The sequence below is a fragment of the Eublepharis macularius genome, chromosome 4 (genome assembly GCF_028583425.1).
Source record: "Eublepharis macularius isolate TG4126 chromosome 4, MPM_Emac_v1.0, whole genome shotgun sequence".
Classification (NCBI taxonomy): domain Eukaryota; kingdom Metazoa; phylum Chordata; class Lepidosauria; order Squamata; family Eublepharidae; genus Eublepharis; species Eublepharis macularius.
The window spans coordinates 14,523,939-14,547,501 of NC_072793.1; the positions used below are offsets into that span (position 1 = coordinate 14,523,939).

General features: G+C 41.3%; 1 protein-coding gene across 1 annotated transcript in view; it reads right to left on the reverse strand.

Moving 5' to 3' along the window:
• Positions 1 to 2,976: 2,976 nt before the first annotated feature.
• PRKCA (protein kinase C alpha) overlaps positions 2,977 to 23,563 on the reverse strand; it is a 333,406-nt gene continuing 312,819 nt past the window's right edge. Inside the window, exons 14-17 of the mRNA XM_054976872.1 lie at positions 18,801 to 18,881; positions 15,376 to 15,483; positions 10,520 to 10,660; positions 2,977 to 5,105 (exon numbers count right to left, since the gene is read on the reverse strand). Coding sequence (XP_054832847.1) covers positions 4,941 to 5,105; positions 10,520 to 10,660; positions 15,376 to 15,483; positions 18,801 to 18,881 — 495 coding nt within the window. The 3' untranslated portion in view covers positions 2,977 to 4,940. The remainder of the gene's footprint in view (positions 5,106 to 10,519; positions 10,661 to 15,375; positions 15,484 to 18,800; positions 18,882 to 23,563) is intronic.

Sequence of the window (23,563 nt, forward strand, 5' to 3'; positions counted from 1 at the left end):
GGCAGAACTCTCAAGAGGAAAATGAGGAAGAAACACACGGGATTTTTTGAAATCATATTATTTTCAAGCACTATTGCCGAGTATTTTCAAGAGGTGCCGGAACTCCATTCCCCCGCATTCCCCCTGAAAAAAAGCCCCGTAGCTACTAAAAATATAAGTCCCTGTCACTATCAGCTACTTGTCAATCTTTCATTTGGTTTTCCTGAACGGTGATTCACAAGCCTTTTGGATCTCCTTTCTATTCCTGACTTATTCAAAACCTGGCGCTCATCGTCTCTCTCTTGCTCCAAACTGTAGATTGTGAGTTTCTGCAGGGCAGAGGCCGGTCTTCCTTTTCACTATTCTGAGGAGCATCAGACACAATGATGTCATCATACATATGCCCATCCATATGCCCAGTGTGTGTGGTAATCCCTCTGGAATGGATTTCACAACTCATGTTTGTGGCTTAGCAACAGAGGGTAGAGGGAATTTATGTGAAGAAAAATAAATATTCTGAGGTAGAGTTTCCTTATCAGGAATACTGATGCAGAGCATCTGAACCTCATTCCCACAAGAACATGATCACCATGAGCCAAGCTACAAGTGACGCCTGACACAGGTTGGACACGTCAGCTTCCCTCAAGTTTTGATGGGAAATGGAGGCAGCTTGGCGGAATGTTGGACAAGTGACAGTTGAAAAGTCCATTGGGCAGCAGTCGGAGAGCCAAGCTGCAAGACCAGGATGCCTACATTTCCCATCAAAACTTGAAGGAAGCTGACGAGTGTCCAACCTGTGTCAGGCGTCACTTGTAGCTTGGCTCTAATATAGTCATGTGCTCACAGTGGCAAAAATGGCTTGAGTTCAATAGGACATTTTTTCCAAGCTGTGCCAATTATAGATAATCCACCAAGCGTTCAGTCTGAGCATTCAAAGTTATCTGTTCAATAATGTCAAAATATACTTAATTTCTCTAAAACTGTGGCAACGGCTTAGAAAAAAAGGCAAGCGTGAAAGAAGTTAGTGTCAAAATTGAGCTGAATAATCTTTGGCTAAAAACAATTAGACTAAAAAATACCAACAAGCTCATCCAGATAGTTTAGCATTTTTGCTTGAAAGTATGTTTATAACGGTGTGTTTAGACTGGCCATATGTTTCATGTTTATGCTATTTTTTATAGAAGATTTTTTTTAAAAGCCTGGTATCCCTATTCAGAAATTCACAGTGCGCTTCTCTGAGATTGCTTTTCGATGTCAACTGTATGTTCAAGCATTTGCATCTCCTGATGTCTGAGTAATTTTCTGACGTCCCTTCATTGGAGTGATTTTCACCACAAATACTGCCACCCACTTGATTGGTTCTCAGCTGACAACCCAGAATAAACTGTGTGAATAACTACCGATACGGATAAAAAGGAGACGAGAAGTGACAACACATTTATGCAAGACAATGTACTTCTCTGGTTGTTGTGGGTTTTCCGGGCTGTATTGCCGTGGTCTTGGCATTGTAGTTCCTGACGTTTCGGCAGCAGCTGTGGCTGGCATCTTCAGAGGTGTAGCACCAAAAGACAGAGATCTCTCAGTGTCACAGTGTGGAGAAGATGTTGGCAGGTAATTTATTCAGGAAGGTGGGTTTGGGCTGAGTCATCCTGTAAGAGTTTCCCAGGGTGTGGAATGCTAATGGAGGGGGCTTCACTGTATCCTGAGGAGGTTCTTTTGCATATGGATTGGTTCTTGATGTGTTAATCTTAACGTCAGGAACGTCAGGAACTACAATGCCAAGACCACGGCAATACAGCCCGGAAAACCCCCAACAACCATCGTTCTCCAGCCGTGAAAGCCTTCGACAATACAATGTACTTCTCTCCTAATATGTGGGAGAATGGGAATGGCAGTAGTTTCCAGAGGGCAAGAAAAGGTGAATTAAAAGAGGTCAACAATGCAGGAATATTTTTGCAAAGTGTAACAGAAGGTAGATGGGTATAAACATTCTGACAATCCTATACAAGATTTCCAGTTAAGCTGAGTGTGTGTGTGTGTGTGGGGGGGGAGTAAACAAAAAACTTGAAAGCACCTATTAATATAATAATTAATTTTGCAAATAAACTTCTTATTCCCACGTAAAGATTCCTACATCTTCCCACCTTTCTATTTGTAGAAGGCCCTTTTAACTATAACAACTAAAATATCCTTCTACAATAAGAGTTTTGCCTAACAGAGAGACCTCTTTGAATCTGTCATTGCCTTTATGAGATCAAGCTGACGCACAAAGTTTTCTACATAGATTTTGGGGCCCTGTGTATATCATCATGTGTATCGTGTATCTGCATATTTTACCATGCACTCATGCATCCCGGAAGATTATGATCAGCAAAGGGTTCCAAACATGTGAAGAGATGCTGCAGAACAGACAGCTGCACATTCCCCACACATGACAATGTGCACAGCTATACATGTTTCCCATAATATCAAGGTACTCTTGTGAAGACAGAACTTCATGTGAAGAGGCCCTTAAACTGGTCATCAGTTATCACAGAAGAAAAAGACAACAATTATTAAATTAAGCAAGAGTTTTCCAGAACGGGGGCAATGAAATTGTTTGGCACAGTTCAGACGTAGTGTAAATCTAATGTTTTAGTAAGCTGAGGACCCCACTTCTTCATACTATGGTTTGCAGAACACATTTCATTTGATGAGAGATTGCTTTCATGCTGCAAAAATGGTAGGCAGACCAGCCTTCACGCAGCAAGGGATGTGGCAGATTCCTGATATTAACATGAGCCCATTGAGCATCTAAGTTTGCAAATATTAAAGGCAGGGCTTTTTTTCAGCTGGAATGTGGTGGAACGGAGTTCCGGAACCTCTTGAAAATGGTCACATGGCTGGGGGGCCCGTCCCCTGATCTCTAGACAGAGGGGAGTTGAGATTGCCCTCCGCGCCACTTGCGGCACGGAGGGCAATCTCAACTCCCCTCTGTCTGGAGATCAGGGGGCGGGGCCACCAGCCACGGGACCATTTTCTCTGAGGGCAACCCACTGAGTTCCACCACCTCTTTTCCCAGAAAAAAAGCCCTGAGTAAAGGGATAATTTTTTTTTAAAAAAAGAGTACCATGATGCATGCTAGCCCCGAAACAGAAATCAAATATTTACTGATGTTAAAAATCAGCATTTTCTAATAAAAATAGAAGGGCGGAAGATTATAAACCATCTCTACAAGGTGACTGAAATGCCAGGGAATAAATATAAATTACTGCAGTTAGTCCCTCCCTTTTTGGCAATCGGCAGGTATAGAGAGGAAACATACATGTTCCGAGCAGGCAGCTCATAGAACCCTTTTCATAGCTGACTGTTCAAATCCTCCTTACCACAAAAATTCTAAACTGTCCTTTAAACTGCCTGGAGTTTTGCAATTTGGTGCAAGAGCAAAATGTGCACCGGAAACACACTCTCTTTAGCAGTTTGGGGGTTTGAGGAGCAGTTTTTAAACAGGGGAGCACATGCATGTGTAACATGCAGACCCTTTCATTTGTGGTGCAAGCCCTGTAGAAAACTTGCAAGTACCCATTATCATTTAGCTATAATGCAAGACTAAAGGAGAGATTGCCTTAAATGATCAATGTTATGTAGGCCCTCAAAAAAAAAACCACAAACAAAATCATCATAATAAAACATTAAGCTAAAGCGAAATAAAAGGCTATCCAGAACAAGAACCTTCACAAATATAGCACAGCTGTTTCTTATAAAAATTATATCATCTTCTTTATACTAGATAAAATTATCCATAATATTGATTCACTTAATGTTTATTATTAAACATGCAAAATTCATTGCATGTTGCATATGCAAAAATGCATAGGCATGCAAAAATGTATTCAGCATTTTCAACCAGGATTGGTTCAGCTGAACAAAAGCATCTTCAACTGATTTTAATTCTTCCTTTGTTTTTCTCTGGCTCCAGGGCTCTTAAACCAATGTTTAAACATATATATGTATTTTAAAATCCTTAATTATTCTTGGAAAAGGTTGGAGTGACACTGAACTCCACTTTCATGAACTCACTGTGCAAACACTTTCTATACTCTAAACCTATCATGCAGCTTACTTAATAAATAAGTATAAATTGAGGGGGTTGGGAGTTTGCAGATTTGTTTCAGAGACAGTAAAATGTTTTAACATGGAATATTACAACTGGCTTAATAAGAAAATTGAGTAATGGAGTAAATTAAGTGGTAAAATGGTAGCTAAAATTACAAAATAATCTCATGGAGATTAAAAGTAACACATATACCAGTATTTTGCAGTTTTGAGTTAATTTATCACAGATAGTAGTTAATATCCCACTTATCTACTTTCCCATTTCAAACTGTTTTGTCTCAGATCTTCTGCATCTTCTTTGATCAGCAGATTTTAAATGATCTGAGGGACGAACAGGCAATTTTTCTCAATTTGGCCTGTTCCTGTCAATCTTCTTTCATTTCCAATTATTTTATAGCAAGCCGACTATTATTATTATTCAATTATTTTGTACAAAACGAGCCAGACCAACAACAGGGCTGGTCCTAGAGGGCTATGCACACATTTCTTATCTGCTTAATTATTTTTAACAGGTAATTTCTCCAAACATACGTGGTACCATTACATTTGTTATAAGGAGAAAATTTGAATAATTGAGATATAGGGTTCAAATGGGGACAACAGAAGTTATAAAAATGCATTGACAAAGACTAATTTCATAAGAATCTAAAAGCAGCAGCAATTCCTAAATGAATACAATAGGAGCTGTATGGTGATCTTTGAAGACCACACATTCGTTGCTGTAAACCTCAAAACGTTTCTTTACTTCTTACCCCTACTTCCTACCCCTATAATTTTCAGACCCAAATGGAATCAACAAGGCAAAGGTCTAAAAACTCCAGGGTTAAGGACAATTTTTCACTGTGTGGTTTCCATGTCTATCACGCTCATACTACGTTCTGCAAGATCGGATGAACGAACTGTGGATTGACATAGGAGAACCCTTCAAAATCCGTTTGGTCTATGTTAGAAATAACCAGCTGATCAGGTGGTGTCAACACGGGCTGTCCTCTGGTAAAGAATTTGTCGAAGTTTTCAGCACCCTTGCCACACTGTAAGACAAAGGGAAACAATAACAATGAGAACAGATTTAAAAATGGAATCTATTTAAAGTAGGGTTACCCAGGGTTTTTTTTCAGCAGGAACGCGGTGGAACAGAGTTCCAGAACCTCTTGAAAATGGTCACATGGCCGGTGGCCCCGCCCCCTGATCTCCAGACAGAGGGGAGTTTAGATTGCCCTCCGTGCTGCTGGGTGGCGCGGAGGGCAATCTAAACTCCCCTCTGTATGGAGATCAAGGGGCAGGGCCACCAGTCATGTGACCATTTTCAAGAGGTTCCAGAACTCCATTCCACCACGTTCCAGCTGAAAAAAAGTCCTGCTTGTAACACCTTAAATATCATAGCGCAAAAATGGAGGCCATCAGAAAGATCCTCTGGGGCCAGGACTCTGCACAGTGGATGTGACATTTAGAAAATTCTAGCCCATATGCTTGCAGTGTCTGCTCACCTGTGGGATTGCACAGAGGCAGCATGCAGATTTATATAGGCTTTACACGAGGCATCTTTTAAATATTATGCCTGCCACAAGGTGACACAAGCAAGTTCTTTTTTGGCAGCTTCCACATGCATAGAATAATGTCTGAATCAGCCATCAATGTGAATGTCTGACAATTATTACATTTCTGGCAACATCCTTTACATGACATATGTAGGTTGCTAGGTTCCATAATAGACCATGAACAAGTTTTCAGCACCCTATAACAATGAGAACAGATTTTAAAATGGAATCTATTTAAAGTGGTCTCTTGAAAATGGTCACATGGCTAGTGGCCCCGCCCCCTGATCTCCAGACAGAGGGGAGTTGAGACTGCCCTCCATGCTGCTTGGCGGCGCAGAGGGCAATCTCAACTCCCCTCTGTCTAGAGATCAGGGGGCGGGGCCACCAGCCATGTGACCATTTTCTCCGAGGGCAACCCACTGAGTTCCACCCCCTCTTTTCCCAGAAACAAAGCCCTGGGGTTACCCAACATGTTTATATTACATGTTATACTGTTGAGCAGGGATTTTTTTCAGGGGGAATGCACTGGAATTGGCACCTCTTTATGGAGTTCTGACCCCTCTTAGGCATTTGGGACTTGGGCTGAAAGGGGAGAACAGCTTGTGTACTAGCACCTTGTTCTTTTTTTAAAAAAGAAAAAAAAAAGCACTGCTGTTGAGAAATGGGCACTAGCTGCACTTGAACTGCCTCAATCTATGCCATAAAAACTGATGAAATTAATGAAGGACACAATACTGTTGAGGAAAAAAAGCAGTCATAATTGTTCTTAGGCATTCGTATGGACTGGAATACAATACGATGGATGCGCCCAGCAGTTCTTATGATTGGGCAGGGCACTTCCTTCAGCTATGGTGATTGTGGAAATCACTGCTAGTCCACCTGTAATCACTTAGTTCACAGCTGTCCAGGGCCGTTTCCACACGGCTTACCTTATTCTGCAAAATAGTGAAATCTCGCATGAAATCTCGCGAGAAGTCGCTGTTATCGTGCGAGAAGACGCGATAACAGCATCTTCTTGCGAGATTTTGTGCGAGATTTTGCTACTTTGCAGAATAAGGTAAGCCGTGTGGAAATGACCCAGGTGAACCCAGAGATGGTTGGGACTGAGGGGAAAGGCCACTGGAAACTGGAAAGTTGGGGAAAGAAAAAAATGCCTATGAGAAGGGACTTGAGATATGCTCGGCAACGATATTGCAAGCACAATCCAAGAATATCATCCCCATAGAAAAAACCACTTGCAACAGCTCCATGGAAATACTATATTTCTGAAAACTTTGTCTTCTAATACTACTATGTATTCTGTCCATTGTTACCAAAACCTAGCTGTATTTGCTTTCTGTGGGTTACTAACAGAACTTTACAGCAAGAGACTTAACAGTTTTTATACGTGATCTGAAAGAGCGACAAAGTTTTAGCACGTGTATTTCAGATTATCCAGGAGTGCAATTAGATGAGAGTAATGGGGCCATCCTAAACAGGATTATATACCCTTCTATGCCCACTGACTCCAATCGACTTAGAAGAGTGTAACTCTCCTTAGGGTGGCGCTCCCAAGTCTCCCAATGTCTTTTATTTTACAAGCAGCTGTGGGGTGGTGAGGGTGGTTTGGATTGATGTCATGACGGTGGGGCAATTGAGGTACAGCCCTTTCCCTCTGTGTTGTTTTTACTCTAGCTAGTGTAACGCACCAGGAGAGGGGAATATCTCCCTAAGGACGTAGACACAGAAAACATTACTAACAATTGTTCAAGAGAAGGACTAAATCCAGTTCTCTGTTCCCACTCCTAAACAACTACTGGGTATATGCATACGTAACTCTATTAAACTGGATTAAGGGAGAAATTGGAGATCCGAAACCATCTCGCATTGCAGGAAGAATTTACTTCAGATAAAGATACTGTGACTCACCCTGCGGCTGCTTGCAGCTTGAGCAGGGAGTCAGTTTTGCAGCCCTGCCGGAGGAAGGAGGCAGGCTCCCCTCCTCCCGGGCATACGGGGCTTTGGCCGGGGGGCGGAGCCAGGAGCCGTTTTCTGGCGGCTCCGCTTTCCCCCGGCCGCAGTTGGACGCGGGGTCTAAGCCGAGGCTTGGCCCTGGCGTTGGCAGGAGATTTTGGGAATAGGGTGCGGGATGGTGAGCTCCCAGTGGCGTTTCCCCAAGTGTGGGGAACAGGGCCTGCCATTTATTGCGGTATGCTTGTTGACGGCTACTGTACCACTGGCAGAATCCTGCGGGGATCCCCAAATACAAGGCCTACCCTCATGCTGGACGGCTGCGGCGTTAGGTGCTTGCTGGGGGGATCCATTGCCTGGCTGGCCGGGTTGCAGCCATTCATGGAATGGCCTATACCCGGGGCGATGGGGCTCACCCAGGCAGGTCAAGGCGGAGGTCCAGGTGTTGACCCCAGGGCTTGACCTGTACCGCTTAGTTGGCCCTTGCCTTGTTAAGTTATGGTCTTGTTAATAAATGGCCCTTTAATCCAAGCCTGTGTCTGCCTCTTCATTCCGGTTGGGGTTGCAAATGCTTGCTTCTATCTACATACGTACGTTCCCCATCTGGATTGGGACAGGGCTTGTAATACAAAGGTTTTGGTGAATTTCTATTTGATCATTAGCACAAGAATCACAAGTGGTGCGGTAAGTAATACATCTCTCACATATTTAACACAGGCATTTCTTATAACATTCTAAAGGAAAAAATAGGACCCTGTCTCTCAGAGGCACAAGCATCATATTACATTCTCTTAACAACATTATACAGCCATGGCTATGACTGAATCATAGCTGCCCTGCAGTGGGATTTGTCATGAGCGTGTCACTGTTCTGCCAACATGCACTGTCTTAATGTCTGGTTTGCTATAAACGGAAATGTGTTTGAAATGATACACCCTATTACCTTTCACTGTGTTTTAAAGACATGCTACTTTGTGACAATCAAAAAGGCCCTTAACTTGATGGGTGTTTGGGGTAAATTCTGGCCCACAAGCTAAGAATAGAGAATGCTCTTTCCAATTTATTTTGTACTAAACAGTAGCACCTTGGATTTAGAACCACTTCCTCCATGAAATATGATGTCCACAGATTACTGTCTGCACAGATGTTTCAAGGTGCTCAGACTGGTACTGAGATAACTAGATTTCCCTCAGTTGAGTATAATTCATAAGAACAATTATCAAAGCATTTCTGCTATTTAAACTACACATAATGTTACTTTTGATGCCATATTTGTTGTTAACATATCTCATTAAGAAAATGATATGTAAAACTACATATATTGGGGTGAAATCAGTTCTGCTAGAAAAGAAATGTGGAACTAAAGAATTAAATCATTGTTACTGAAATCTTCCTGAAATTTAGCTACCCCAACAACACTATGCACATCGTAAGATTCTGATTCCAGATTACACTCCAAGCATTTCTTGGAAAAATGGTATTCCAGGGTGATTGTGGCAAGGTCAACTTTTTTACAGAAGCAATAAGCTGGCAGAAGACAGGTATATATAGCTGCCCAAAGGTAGCTTGATGAAAACAATGTAGATGGGGGAAGTCTACAGCCAAACACTCCATTAAACCACCAACAAAATCAATCATCAACTATACAGGCGAATCTATCCGGAAGCAGATTAGAGGACAGTAAGGTTATTTCACTGACTGGTGTGTATATATTTCTACTCCATGTTTAAAACAGTAATGGGATTAATGACTGATGATTAAGCCAGGTATGCCCTAAATATTTCACCTGCTACAGCTACAGCTCAAAGGTGGGAATTGTATGAATGTGAAAGATCACAGCTCACCTGTGAAATATATTTTCATCCAGATCAGATGGAAGTGGTAAACCCTGCTCGGTTTATTGGGTTTTGTTCACACGTAAATGTTCATAAGATTGTGTGTTTATGATGGAAGACTCATAAAAAGTGAAGTACTGAACAAACATCTTTTCCCAAGCACTTGGAAATGATGATGGACAAGTTTGATACAGTTTGGTTGTTGTGGATTTTCCAGGCTGTATAGCCATGGTCTTGGCATTGTAGTCCCTGATGTTTTGCCAGCAGCTGCTGGCAAAACGTCAGGAACTACAATGCCAAGACCATGGCTATACAGCCCGGAAAATCCACAACAACCACCTTTCTCCGGCCATGAAAGCCTTCGACAATACATTGATACAGTTTGCTAATATAAAGGCAAGAACTTTTATATGTATGCATATCTGCGCGTAGACAGCTAATCGAGAACTTTACCCCAATAACAGTTTATTCGTCCCAAATGTATACATAGCTATTACAGGAATAAGTATTATAATATTAAATTGTAGTAGCTAGTTATGGTTCCTTTTATACGAGAATGTGTTAATATAGAGTTCTTAGCACAATATAATTGATAGTAAAATGCCAGCTGGCCGCATAATCGTTCATTTAAAAACATGACCTATACTTCAGTTATGACAAGGGTATCTAAATGACATGATGTTAGAGAATACTGTCTAGTGGGATGGATTTATAATCCTTATAATTTGTTTTGACCAATTCTATAATTTGCTCTTTAGAAAATCCAAATTTGGCTGTTGACAAAAATGTATTGAGTACCTGTTTTGTGTTTCAGAGAAAAAAATGTTTTATTATAATATGCAACAAATTCATAAAATTGATAAAACGCAAAGATAGGTGAGAAAGAATAATTTCAAAGCCTTGAAAGAAATGTGGCTCATTATTTCAGTCTTAGAGTTGTATTCACAACTGTCAGTGCAACATGTATGGATCTTCCCTGCATCTCCCTCTTCCACCAGGAGTCCCTTTTGACCCATGGAAAGATGATGCCTGCGGCTGTGGGACTTTCATGGGCAAAAAATTCTGTTCCATGGTGTGACCTTAAACAGCTTACACTTGCCTGCGAACGGAGGTGTTGCTTACCACTTTGGGCTTGAATGGAGGCTGTATCTCTCGGTTCTCCAGTTTCTCCCAGTCAATTCTCCTGAAGAATGCATGTTCTCTGATATCTCGCTCCCCCTCTGGCCCACAACCAAGACGTTTAGCAGGGTGTTTAGTCATCAACTAGATATGAAAAACACATCAAACAATGAAAAATGATCTTCAAAATGGAACGAACAGAGGTCAGGACAGTTGTGGACTTACAGGGAAAAGTGACATGACACAATCCCCCCAGCAACAGGTTCATTGTATAAGAATACATTTTTTCTTTATGCCTTATTACAAAACCAGATTAGGAGTTCTAGAACCAAAATACACATGAAAATCACTGTTTTAGGTTGTTACCGTGATTTCCGGAATGGTAAACACAAATCTGGGTTTTTTAGGCATTGCGAAAACATACCCTGAAAAAATCTATGTTGCTTTTCATGTTCTGGTAATTACTGTTGTCAACAGCAGCAGGCCTCTTGTTTTCCATCGATTCTCCTGATTTCTCAGGCAATGGTATTTCTGTCTTCCACCCAGATCCTTGCAAGGGATCAGGAGAGCGCTCTCAGCCAATCACCGTTGGAGACAAGCCTCAGAAAAGGAATTTTTAAGGCCTGCAGCTGATGCTTTGAGCTGGACATTTTCAGAAGAATGAGAGACCTCCCCCAACTAAGAACTCCTTAAATAATAGCAGTAATTAAGGTACCTCTATAGTGGATGCCCAACATGAAGGCATGTGTCTCATAGCTATTGGATGATGGATTTATCTCTCTCTCTCTCTCTCTCTCACACACGCACACGTTTTAAAAAATGCAAACTATTTTCTGAGTTTGCAGTGATGAGGCGATTGGAGGGGGGGAGTTTTCTGCAAAGGAAGCCTTCCTTACTTTATGAAAGGAAATGGACCACAACAAGAAAGTAAGGCAAATGCAGAGTTTTCAGTAGAAAGGTTAAAAAAAATGTCAGTCACTGTGAGTCAAGCTGCAAGTGACGCTTGACAAGAGGTGGACACGAGTCAGGTTCCTGAAAGTTTTGATGGGAAGTGTAGGCATCTTTTCTGACTACCGCAGCTCAGCTCCTTCTCAGCCACTGGGGGCTACAGTGTAGCGCTCCCAACTGTCCCGGCTGCCAGCAGCTTTACCAGCTGCTGGTGAAATGGTGTAAGGGGGCTCCCTTGGGCCAGCAGAAGGTGAGTTCCCTGCACTCCACTGCCGGCGGGCTTTGCTTGTAATAAACATTTGTTGTAAATACTAGCAATCTCTATGCAGGCACTCTCCCTTCAACTCTGCAAGTTGGACAGGTTTTATGTTGTTAACTATGTGAATTCCTTTGGTAAACTCCAGCCCCCAGTGGCTGAGAAGGAGCTGAGCTGCGGTAGTCAGAAAAGATACCTACACTTCCCATCAAAACTTTCGGGAACCTGACTCGTGTCCACCTCGTGTCGGGCGTCACTTGTAGCTTGACTCTGTAAGATTATGTAAAGATGCAGCCAGGATTTTTTTTAAAAAAAATGCTGACAGCTGGCTCTGTCCTACTGGGCTACTGCATTTCCCCCCATAGGAAACTGTGGAGTGAACTACACCAAAGGGTACCTACTTCAGGAGTCTGTAAAATCAATCCTCTTTGTTCATTCTGCTTGAAATTTAAGGGATCTTTAGACTAGGAGGAGGACTATATTCTGTGAAAATTCGATGCCATTACCTTTTTTAAAAAGCTGCACTAGCTACTCAAATGTCTGCCTTTGAAAGCAATGGCCATGAAATTATAGAACCCGAATAAAAACATGGGTTTGAATCCAAAACTGGTACTCTTCTACCCAAAAATCAGGAATAAATGGTAAAAGACCTGAAATTAAAATGACATTTTTCTCAGAGAACACCCCTAGACCTGACCAGAGATCTACCATAAGCAAGTGTAGTAGATTCCAACTAGATTTCTGCAGGTGTAAGAGAGGATGATTTTCACTGATCCTCTCTCCCATATGAGACCTCTGATTCCCCCCAATCTATTCCTGAGGTCCCCACCCAGAGCAGCATTTTGGGGTGTGTTTTGGGCTGTTGCAAGAGGTAGGATTTGGCAAAAAATGCCCCCCACCTGTAGAAATCTAGGCAGGATCTGTCTGTTCCTAGAACTGTTTATAACCTATACATCTCCAAAAACAAAAGATACTTCAAAAAAAGAAACCCGGTTAAACTTGGTATGTTCCCTTGCACTGAAAACTCTATGAAGAATGATTTTCTCTTTATCATCTGAACATGTTTTGGACATACCATTAAAGGCTCGGTGTGGTCTCAGCAGTCTTTCATTTGCAACTAACACATGTATTGAACAAAGGAGAAACATCTCTTTAACCATCTCTCTTACTGAGGACTTAACTACATGTTACACTGTCCTTTGGTCATTTCTGGGTCTGCCACGAGGACTTTTCATCAGTGCAATGCAAGTTTCCCATTGGCAATTCAATTCCCAGGTACACAGAGGCCCAATGTGGATGGGAACCATGGCACACAGGGAGAGGGTAGCTTAAGGATTTTGTGCTGTGCTATTTTCCTGGCCTGGGGAGTGCTATTTGCCCTGTTGGGCTTAATGTGTACTGATGGGGTAATGTAGGTATCTCCAATATGGCAACTAGTGACCCCTGGGGCTTTTTCAGTTTTAGAAAGTGCCTTTAAAAAAACTTTATTTATACCTCACCCTTCTCCCCAATGGCGGCCCAAAAGCAGCGTACATAATTCTCTTTCATTTTTCTCTCACAACAACACTGTGAGGTAGGTTAGGCTGAGAGAGTATGCTGGGCCCAAGGTCACCCAGCATGCTTACATGGCAGAGTGGGGAATTGAACCTGGGTCGCTCAGATTCTAGTTCACCACTCTAACCACTGTAGCACACTAGGTTTCAGGGAAGAAAGTTTAAGACCGTCTCTGTGAATTCACATTGCACCTCTGATTTAAAGTCCTTGTGGTGGACCCATATATGATCCAAAGACTGTGTGACATGTAACTAGGCCCTCAGCAGACTTTTATCTTTTCACATTACTAGAAAAAATGTTTTCAAGGCAGTTGGTACCAAATCATTGACAAGATAAATTAAATACCTGAATTTATGACTGCAATCAACCAGATATAAATGCCTTGTTTTTTAATAAGTAAAGTCAATCTTATACAGGCTATGCCGTGACCATATGATCATCAATAGAGACCTGATTTTCACTGAAGCTTTGTTTCTTCTTTGTGGGAAAATCCATCCGGCATCATCTACCTATTTCCTTATAAATGTAGCTTTTCTCTTTGGATGCAAACCAGGCTAAATAATTAATTTACAGTTCTGCCCACAGAAAGAAGTACAGAATGTGGGGGATATAAAAAATTTAAGAATACAAGACTTGTGGTTTGAGCTAGAATAATAACAGGTTGCAACTATTTCTAACAACATATTTAAGATGTTCACTTCAGTAGCAGTACCAGAAACTGCTTTTTAGGATTGTATAGAAGAGATGGTTAAAAAACAAACTCTTAACCAAAATAAATTTCCCTATAACAAGAGATGCATGATTACTCTCTTGCTGATGATAGTTAGCAGAATAGCATGGATTAGACTAAAACATGTTCCAGAAAGAAAATTTTCATCCCTCTTACAAAACAAAGAACTGCTGTAAGGGATGAGAAAGTTTCTTTTCTTATTTTTTAAAACAGGGACAATATAACATTTTGCAATAAAGGACAGCAGCGGCAAACTCAAAACCTGAAGGAAGTTAACAAGCAAACCCCACTCAGGGGATCCATTAAAGTACAGCAACATTTGAACCAAGAAGAAAAAATTAATATAAACAACAGTACAAATATTTGGTCTGGGGAGAAAAGAGTCATGAAAACTCCCCATCATCTTGAAATATAGTGTCCTATATTTCATATTTCAAGGGATTTCTTCTAACATTCTTTAGATTCCGATTTCTTATACGATGCGGCCTGCCATAGCTACAACACGCCTTTTCCTAGAATGACAGAAACATCTGGCAACTCCCCTTCCCAATTTCTCATAAACCTGCAATCTCATTTCCCAATTCCTAGGCACCAGGACCATGCGTTATAATAATAAGGTGATCTTTGCAGGAACTTCTGAGAAAAAAGAACTTCTGAGAAAAAAGAGCTCCAGGAGAAATTTAGATGTGGCTATAAACCCCAACTGTTTACATGTTTACTTGGAAGTAATCTCCAGTGAGCTCAATTGGGCTTATAAATCACCATGCATATAAGTTTGACTTTAACAACGGCTGGAATAAGAGGAGTGAGGCAGAAACAGCACAAAACAAAATACAAACCAAAATTCATGACGAACCAGGCCGGTTCATGGTTCACGAACCAGTGGTTTGTCAGTTTCCATTTCTGACAAACCGCCGCAAACTTTAGGCTGGTTCGTTTGGTTCATTTTTTTGGTTCGTCACTGCAGACAGCCTGGTGCCAATCAATCAGTTTCCTAGGCAACAGGAGATGGACTTCCTGTAGACCTTCTGCTGACCCAGAAGTGACCTTCTGCTGGCCCAGAAGTGACCTTCTACTGACCCAGAAATGACAATTTTCTGACCCGGATGTGACGTTTTCACGAACCAAATGAACTGGTTCGCGAACCGGGGGCAGGTTTGTGAAAGTTCATGGTTCATGAAATTTGACGAACCATGAACCACATGGTTCGTTTTTTCCCGGTTTGTGCCCATCTCTATTTGAGACTTATTAGAAGGAACTCACAAATGACTTCATTTTATAAATGCAGTGACCATAGCAGCAGCCAAACTGAATTACACTTAATATACCTTGCTGAAAGTGAATCTCTTATCATCATAATAGTTTACTTACCCCTTTACAAATGGACACAGCTTCTTTGGACATTGCTTTTGGATACGAAACATTATGTTCCATTATTGACTGAAAGAGCTCATCCTCATCTTCACCATCAAATGGGGGCTGTTAAAACAAAAGCTAAATATTTAACAGATGTTTAAAAAGTAATACTGACAAGAGAACATTTGTTTAAAAGCAGGTTGACAGGGGGAGAGGTTACACATAACTCTAGTTCATATGGTTTATTAGTTTTGCTTCTGATTAATGTCCACACACCTATGAGGTTCCACACACTACAAACTTATGAAGTTCCTACCCCAATACATGTATCTTTTTGTTTAGTGTTGTTCAGATTAACACTCTTGGCAGAGCAGCTAGACCAAAGGATTTATGGTCAGCATTAGACAGACACAGTGTGGAAGAAGAGAGACCTGTTAAACCCATTAAGTTAAAATACTTGGTGTCTTTGGAAACAAAAAAAATTCCAAAATGGCTCAAAATCAAATTAAAAACATAATTCTAAAACTGGCAGAAATTTACAAAATATACAATGATCAAGTATATGATGAACTTGACCAAATTAATGGCAAATCCAATAAAAGATGATTACCAGAATACAGATCACTCCAAACGAATAACAGAGGCAAACTACCTTTGCCTGGTTCCTAAAGGCCAACAAGATAGTGTCAAAGCAGGGAGTTCTAAGGATGTGCACTTGGGGGAAAAAAATCAGTATCTTTCCAATTCAGATTTTAGGAACAGTTTCCATACCAGTAATTTGGATTATTCAATTCCCCAATACATTCTGGAATTTAGATTCATATGTTTTCCAGAATTTTTTGGGTCCTTTATTCCCTATGAGGGACTATTTCTGGAGGGCTGGAGTAGCTGTTTTTCAAGTAAATGACACCAAAATAGCATGGAACCTAGTCGTGCCTCCCCCAGCCCTGCATTTCAAGCAAATTACATCAAGGGGTACAAGTCCATGTGCCCGTGAACAAGGTGCCCGCAGCCATCCTAGTTGTTTCCATTGTTTCCTATGGGGAGAAAATCCATGCTTTCTCTAGGGCAAAGAATAGCCAAACATTAACAGAGCGAACAAACCCAACAGAACCAACACCAAACTAGAGAATCTCATCTGAATCACAGGCCAATGTGGCAAGCCCAACACAAACAATGTCAAATCAGAGCATCCAAGCCAAATCAATTTTAACTGTTGTAAGCCTAACAAAACCAGTGTCAAATCACAGAACCATGATTTGGCAGACAGTTCTAGTGCTCCCCCTAAGATTTGATCCTATTGCCCCCACTCTTCATTGCACAGGAATTCTGTGGAACTGAAGAAAAACAGGCTCGGTCCTCAAAATGCTGGCTGTGTGTAAGGATCTGCCAAGCAACTCTCAAAAAGACTCCACTTGTAGCAGTAAAAGCACTCTGTTGAAAAGCTGCCACTATCAGGTTCTTACTCCATCTTTGCCAGGAATGACAGCTACGTGCAAACATCGAACATATATAGGCTTTCAAAGTGGAGGGAATTACTAAACTCCCCCGCCTCTAATCTAACAGTCAGCTAAGAGGGAAAATAGTAGGGATGATGTAGGAGCTTTTCAAGGCCATCCAGACGCCTCTTCCCAGCAGAGGAGAGAGGGCACAATGAACACACAGATAACAGTGGGGATGAACACCTCTCTTCACATAGCTTCACATCATGGGTTCGCAAAACAAATAAGGTAACATCTGCAGTCCAAGTACAGAATAGCCTGAGCAGTTAACCATAACATACAGCATGAGTACAATCATGAATGCAGGGTGTGGCCGGGTGTGACAGGTGATGGCGAACACTTGATACCTTGAATATTCCCAAATATTTCCAGAATTTTTCAGGACCTGATTATCAGTATTCCAGAAAACCCAAATATAGCCCCAATGATACCCCCCCCAAATATTGATAAAGGTATTTTCAGATATATATTCAGACTGGAACTATCCAAATGCACATTCCTAGTGAATTCCATAACGTTGGCACACCTACTCAGAAGGCCCTGTTCGTGTAACAACTCACTACATGTCAAGCTGTGGGGGAACATGCAAGTGGGGGGGGGGGAACTACAAGTAAACAGGTGGGGGAACCGCAAGCTGTGGGGGAACTGCAAGTAAACAGGTGCATATGGCAGAAAATGGGCATTGCTATATCTTGCAGAGAGATCATTTAAGGCTTTAAGAGTCAACACCAGCATTCTGAATTGGGCCAGGAAAGCAACTGAAAGCCAATGAAGATGTTGCAGAATGGTAATTCTATGTTTCCTTTGGCCCACTCCGGTCATAATCTGGGGGCAGCATTTTAGATCACCAATAGTTTCTAAAGCGGCCCTAAATGAATGACAGACCTAAACATAAACCTAGAGGGGAATAAGGGACACATCCGTTGCATCCAGAAAAGGTTGCAGGCAAACCATCTTAAATTGGAGATTAGCACTTTGAGCATTTGTTCCTAAAGGATGCTAGCATAATATTTCCAATTAGAAAATGACTAGATATCCCTTAGACTGTCCTGGTTGCTGTAGTGGTATACTGAAAAATCCAAAATAAATCCATGCAATACCCTTTATTAAATCCAACCAAAATGGCACAAAATAGCATGCAAGATTTCGGGTCTCTAGGCTAGATGCTAAGAAAAAAGGAGAGGCAAGAGAAAAAGACAGGTTTCAAGGTCATGATCTTGATACCACTTGTCTGTTTCCTACTTGGGTAGTTGTGCGGATTTAGGAGGTGCTGAGATACAAAGCTGAGCTGGTATCAGGCACTCTTTGTCTCAAGAGAAGAAAACTGAGAACAGGGATAGCCTCCATTGTGAATACAAAACCAGTGGTTACAAAAGCCACTTCTTTCCCCATGCGTCTGGCGAAGAGAACTGTGGTTCTCGAAAGCTTATGCTATAGAAAAGTTGGTTAGTCTAAAAGGTGCTACTGGACTCTTTACTATTTTTCTTTCCCCAGAAATCCCTGAGAGTTGTAGGCAATAAAAGGATGCAGAGCCATAGCAGTAGCTGCTATATATAAAACCTCCCTCCATGCTACTTCCACTGAGAAGGAACAGCAAAGCTTTGACCCAATTCTAACTTGCTTTCATGGGAGTTTCTTTCAGAATTTAAGCAACTGATAAACTACTTTTAGCTGAACTCTGCCACGCAGTGTTTGCTTTACTCATTGCAGGTTTAAATGCATGGTCTCAGATTGTGAGCACAAAGAAAAAGGTTGGTGATTAAGGCTAATGGACTATTAACTATGCATGTAATGTGCATACAGTTTGGCTTTGAAGGAGAAAACTGATCTAATAATCCAGTCTCTTTTCATGCATGGGGTCTTTCACATCTATCATTTATCTTACACAGAGCTTGTTCATTAAAACATTTAATGCAAAGGAATTAATGCAAACCTTACCTGACCAGCAAGCATTTCATATAACAGTACACCATAGGCCCACCAGTCTACTGACTTTCCATATGGCTGATAAGCAATAATCTGTAAGATTAAGATAATTTTTAAAAGATTTTTATCTTACATGGAAAACCAAACATATACCTGAAGACGTATTTACTGCAGTGCAAGATTTACAGTATGATTCTCAATGGATTTATACCATTTTAAGTGCATTGAAAGTTAATGTGCTTACAAGTGTGTAACTCCATTTAGGACTACACAGTTAGATATATAATCCCCATATTTATTTATTTATTCAAAATATCTGACCCTGTCTTTCCTCTTGGCTCAAGAGTACTTACATGTGTGACAGAATTCACTTTAAAGAAGGTTTCCTTAGTGCAGCACTCAGAGAGATGGAAGGGAAGGAGTTGACAACTGCCTTGAATGAGAGCTTGATTGACAGGCTGCTCCCTCCTCTCTCTGACTGTCCAGTCAGAACCAGCCCTCAGGATGACAGCTGCTGCTGACAGAGGTTTTTTACATTTACGGGAGTGTGTGAGAGAGCCTGACAAGGAGGGTCAGACAGGTTCCTCTCTAAAAGTGAGGAAAAAGGAAAATGTTTGCCCTAACTGTAACAACCTCTTCTTAAGGAAGACTTTTACAAAGAAATCCTAAACTGAATTACTCCAGTCTAAGTAACTCTCCTTAGGATTTCACTGTTAGTTAAGGATTCCAAGTATATAAGCCAGCACAAGGCGAAACCTGTTTACACAGCCAAAATAAAACTGTGTTTGTGATTTTTGGCAGGGTGAGTGGGTAGTAAGTAGAGACTCCATTCAGGCCAAGTGAATAGGGTTATGTTTTCTTAGGTGAAGAAGAATAATTCCTGCTCAGTGTTTAGAAGGGGGTTTGGCTCTAAGGAGGACCCCGGTTTTGTTGTAAAGGGGAAACAGTGTTGAACTAACATCAGGACACCTGAGCTGAAAAAGGGAAATCTGTGAAGAAACACTGTTACTTTAACCAAAGTATTAAACAAAACACCTCTAACTCTTAGGGATTGTAAACACTGAAACTAAGCTGCCAGGAAACTATTTTGCTTATTAATTTTAAAGTATTCTATTCTACTAGCAAATTTTACCACAGCAGTTTCATCTCCTGACTGCCTATATTCTATCCCTGCCTGTTCAATAAAGTTGCTATTTCTTTTGAGAGTTATTCAGCCTCTAGTGCCATTTCATACAAAGAAGAGGGATCCTACTTTTTCCCTATCAAGTTTCTGGGCTAGGCTATAAAGCCAAAAATATAACTGCTTAACAGGGTGGGACAAAAAGAACTTTACAACCATAAACGGAGACCCACTATCTGAGGCCGCTCAGACATATTTATTTATTTAATTGAATTTATAATCCGCTCTCCCTGAAAGTGTGCTCAGAGCAGATAACAACAAAAAGCATAAATACAAAAGGATAAAAACATGGTAGCATAAGGTAAAATAAAATTAACAATAAAATAAATTTAACAAGCAAGTGAACTTGGATCTTGGTGGGAAAATCTTCCTCAGTGTGGGGGAGTGAAGGAGGGTCTGTCATAGAATGCTGTTCACATACTAACTCCAAAGGATGAAACAACTGCAAAAATTCTGCTACAAATTGTTTTAGTTCTACATTTCAACATGATAGTCAGATTATTAAGTAAACATCAAAATGCCACAGACCTAGATTTCATCCATGCAAGCCAAATTATGATTCTTACAAGCCCTATTTACAGCAGCATAATTTAAATATTTTTAATGAAACAATTGTAATGAAACAATTCTTGTTTTAATAATAAAAACCCCAAGCTTTGAAAGCTGCTGTTATGTTTTGAAAGGTAGCAACATTTTAATATGAAAAGTAGTATCTCATAGGGGTGTGCACCTGAAAAAAAATTGGATTCGGGTATTTAAATCACTTCGGTATACTTCATAAAGATTTGGATATGCTCCATAAAGCTGTCTCCCAGTTCTGTATTTCTGTGCCCACTGTTGTTAATGATCTCCTTCCTGATAAACACAAATAAATCAAGTAAGTATATAAGGGGCTATTCTTTTACTCAGTTCTCCTTCAGTATTTCTTGTATCATTTGCCTGTCACAAGCAGGTTTTCATTAGTACAGAAAGTCTACACACGAATAGTATGATGTAAGCCCCACTCACTTTCCCACTGTAAAGTAGATTTTCCCGCCAAAACGATCAAGATTGCTTGCTGTGGCTAGGCAGCCTCTGGAAGCGTGTCTCTGGGTATAATGTAAAGGTCTTTTTGTCTCACACTTTAAAACATATGTATTTTTGGCTTATATCCCAGCCCAAACATTTGGCAGGGGAGAAGGATGAGCTCACAGCTTCTTTTAATGAAATGGCACTAGAAGCTGAGTAAAATTCAAAGGAAACAGCAGGTTTATTAAACAAGTAGGGTTGGGGAAAGAAAAGTAAATTTTGATTGTAGAACTGAATACTTTGCAAGATTTAGGCACAGATCTCAAACGTGAGAGGTTGGTAGTTTCAGACTTAGGTTACTTTAACAAAGTTTCTTCATAGATTTCACTTTACAGCTTAGGTGTTCTGACTTCAGTACAGCACTCTTTTTCCTTTACACCAGACCTAGGGCCCTCCCCAGAGCCAACCCCCCCCTTTAGACACTGGGCAGGAATTATTCTTCTCCGAATGACATACTCGTGATAACTTGGCTGAAGGGAGTCTCCTTTCACTTCCCAGTTCCTCTGCCAACAACACCCACCCCCATTTCTAACTTGTCTGTGTAAATTAGTGCTGACTTTCACACTTTAGTTCCTTAACTAGAAGTTTTCTTTAAACCTAAAGCTGTCCCAGTTAGTGCAAACTTTCCTTTTTTCCTCACACAGAGCGTTACTAGGCTGACCCTTGTCAGACTCTAAACTTCAACTTCTTTTACAATTTTGTCAGCACCAATTATTTACCTTCTCACTGGCCAATCACAGAGAGGGGGGAGTAGCCTGTCAATCATTCTCCCTTCTGGCAGTATTTTAACCCTTTCTCTTTCACTCCCTGGATGCTGCACTTAGTAAACCTTTCATGTAAAAGCTCATTCCATCACAAGTACCTTTCCCAAACTGGACACCAACCATCACTTCTATTATCATGAGGCATGGTCATTATCTAAGGAACCTGGCACCTGGAAATGCTCTAATATGTCTTTCATAATACTTTAAAAAAAATATTTAACTTCGGTTGCAATACAAATACAATTTGAAGTGAACTTGTAACAAAGCCTGACAGCAAATAGTAAATAACCATAGACAAATATAGGTAATTAAGCATAATGACCAGACAGTCAGAACATATTTAAGTATAAATGGATTGTAAGCAGAGATAAATAAATATGAAAGAGAGCACAATGTATTACATATAACTCAGAGTTTCATAATATACTTGATTTGAGATGACTTTACGTATGAGATCATTTTTTCCTAAATATTCCAACACTGGGATCCAGGGATCCATGCAATTAGATTGGTAATTGGGATGTTCTACCAGCATAATTTGGTCAGAGATCTTCTCCATAGTAAAATAATCCCAGATTTTTAGGAACCAAGTTGAGCCCTGCAGGACCTTTTTCTCTCTCCAACAGGTAGCAACAGTTGTTTTTGCAGCTGATAGAAGCAGGGCTCATTTCAAGAGGGAATGTTCCAGAACACTGTTCTGGCAGTTCTCCAAAGAGGTCACTTGTCTGGTGGCCCCGCCCACCTGATTTTTGGCCATTCTGGGCCCATTTCAGCTGAAACAGCCCAGATCAGGTGAGTGCTGGGCAGGGGAACCCTCCCCTGCCCAGCACCGACTTGGTCCGGGCCATTTCGGTCCTGATTGAGCCCAAACGGCCAATTTTTGGCCATTTTGGGCCTGTTTTGGATGGGATCATGGCCAAAACCACCAGGATTGGGTTGGTGCCTGACAGGGGAAGCCTCCTTTGCCCGGCAGCAACCCAATCCCGGCCGTTTTGGCCCTGATCCAGGCCAAAACATGCCCCAAATGGCCATTTTGGGCCCATTTTGGCCTGGATCAGGCGGTTTCGTCTCGAATTGGGGCCAAAACAGCCCTGATTGGGCCACTGCCAGGTGGGGAACATTCCCCCATCTGGCAGCAGCCAAATCTCGGCTATTTTGGGCTCAATCCTGGCAATTTTGGGCCCCTTTCAACCTTTTTGGGCCCAATTTGGGCCGAAATGGCCAGGATCGGGCCCAAAACAGCCAGGATTGGTCCTGAAACAGCCAGGATCAGGCCTCTGATGGATGGTGGATCACTTTCCCACTCAGCAGTGGCCCGATCCTGACCATTTTGGGCCCCTTTTCAGCCATTTTCAGCCCCTTTTTGCCATTTTGGGCCCAATTTCACCCTGAATGGCCAGGATTAGGTCCGAAACAGCCAGGATAGGTGATGTCAGGGGGTGTGGCATATGCAAACCAGTTATGCTAATGACACACTTCTGGTGATATCAAAGGGTGTGGCATGTGCTAATGAGTTGTGCTAATGAGTTCCTGCAGCTATTTTTCTACGAAGTGACCCCTTGGTGGTACTAATTTGTGTGTCTGTTTGTCCCAAATTTGGAGAGGAATTAAGAAAGGGATTATTTTGAATGTTGTTTGTTCTTTGTATAGGGGCCGTCCAAACAGATGCTTGAAGATTATTATGTGAATGACTGTTCAATGTTTTTCCAGTCTAGTATCTGTGTGGGATCCGTCATTATTAAAATATTTTTTAATTGTGATGC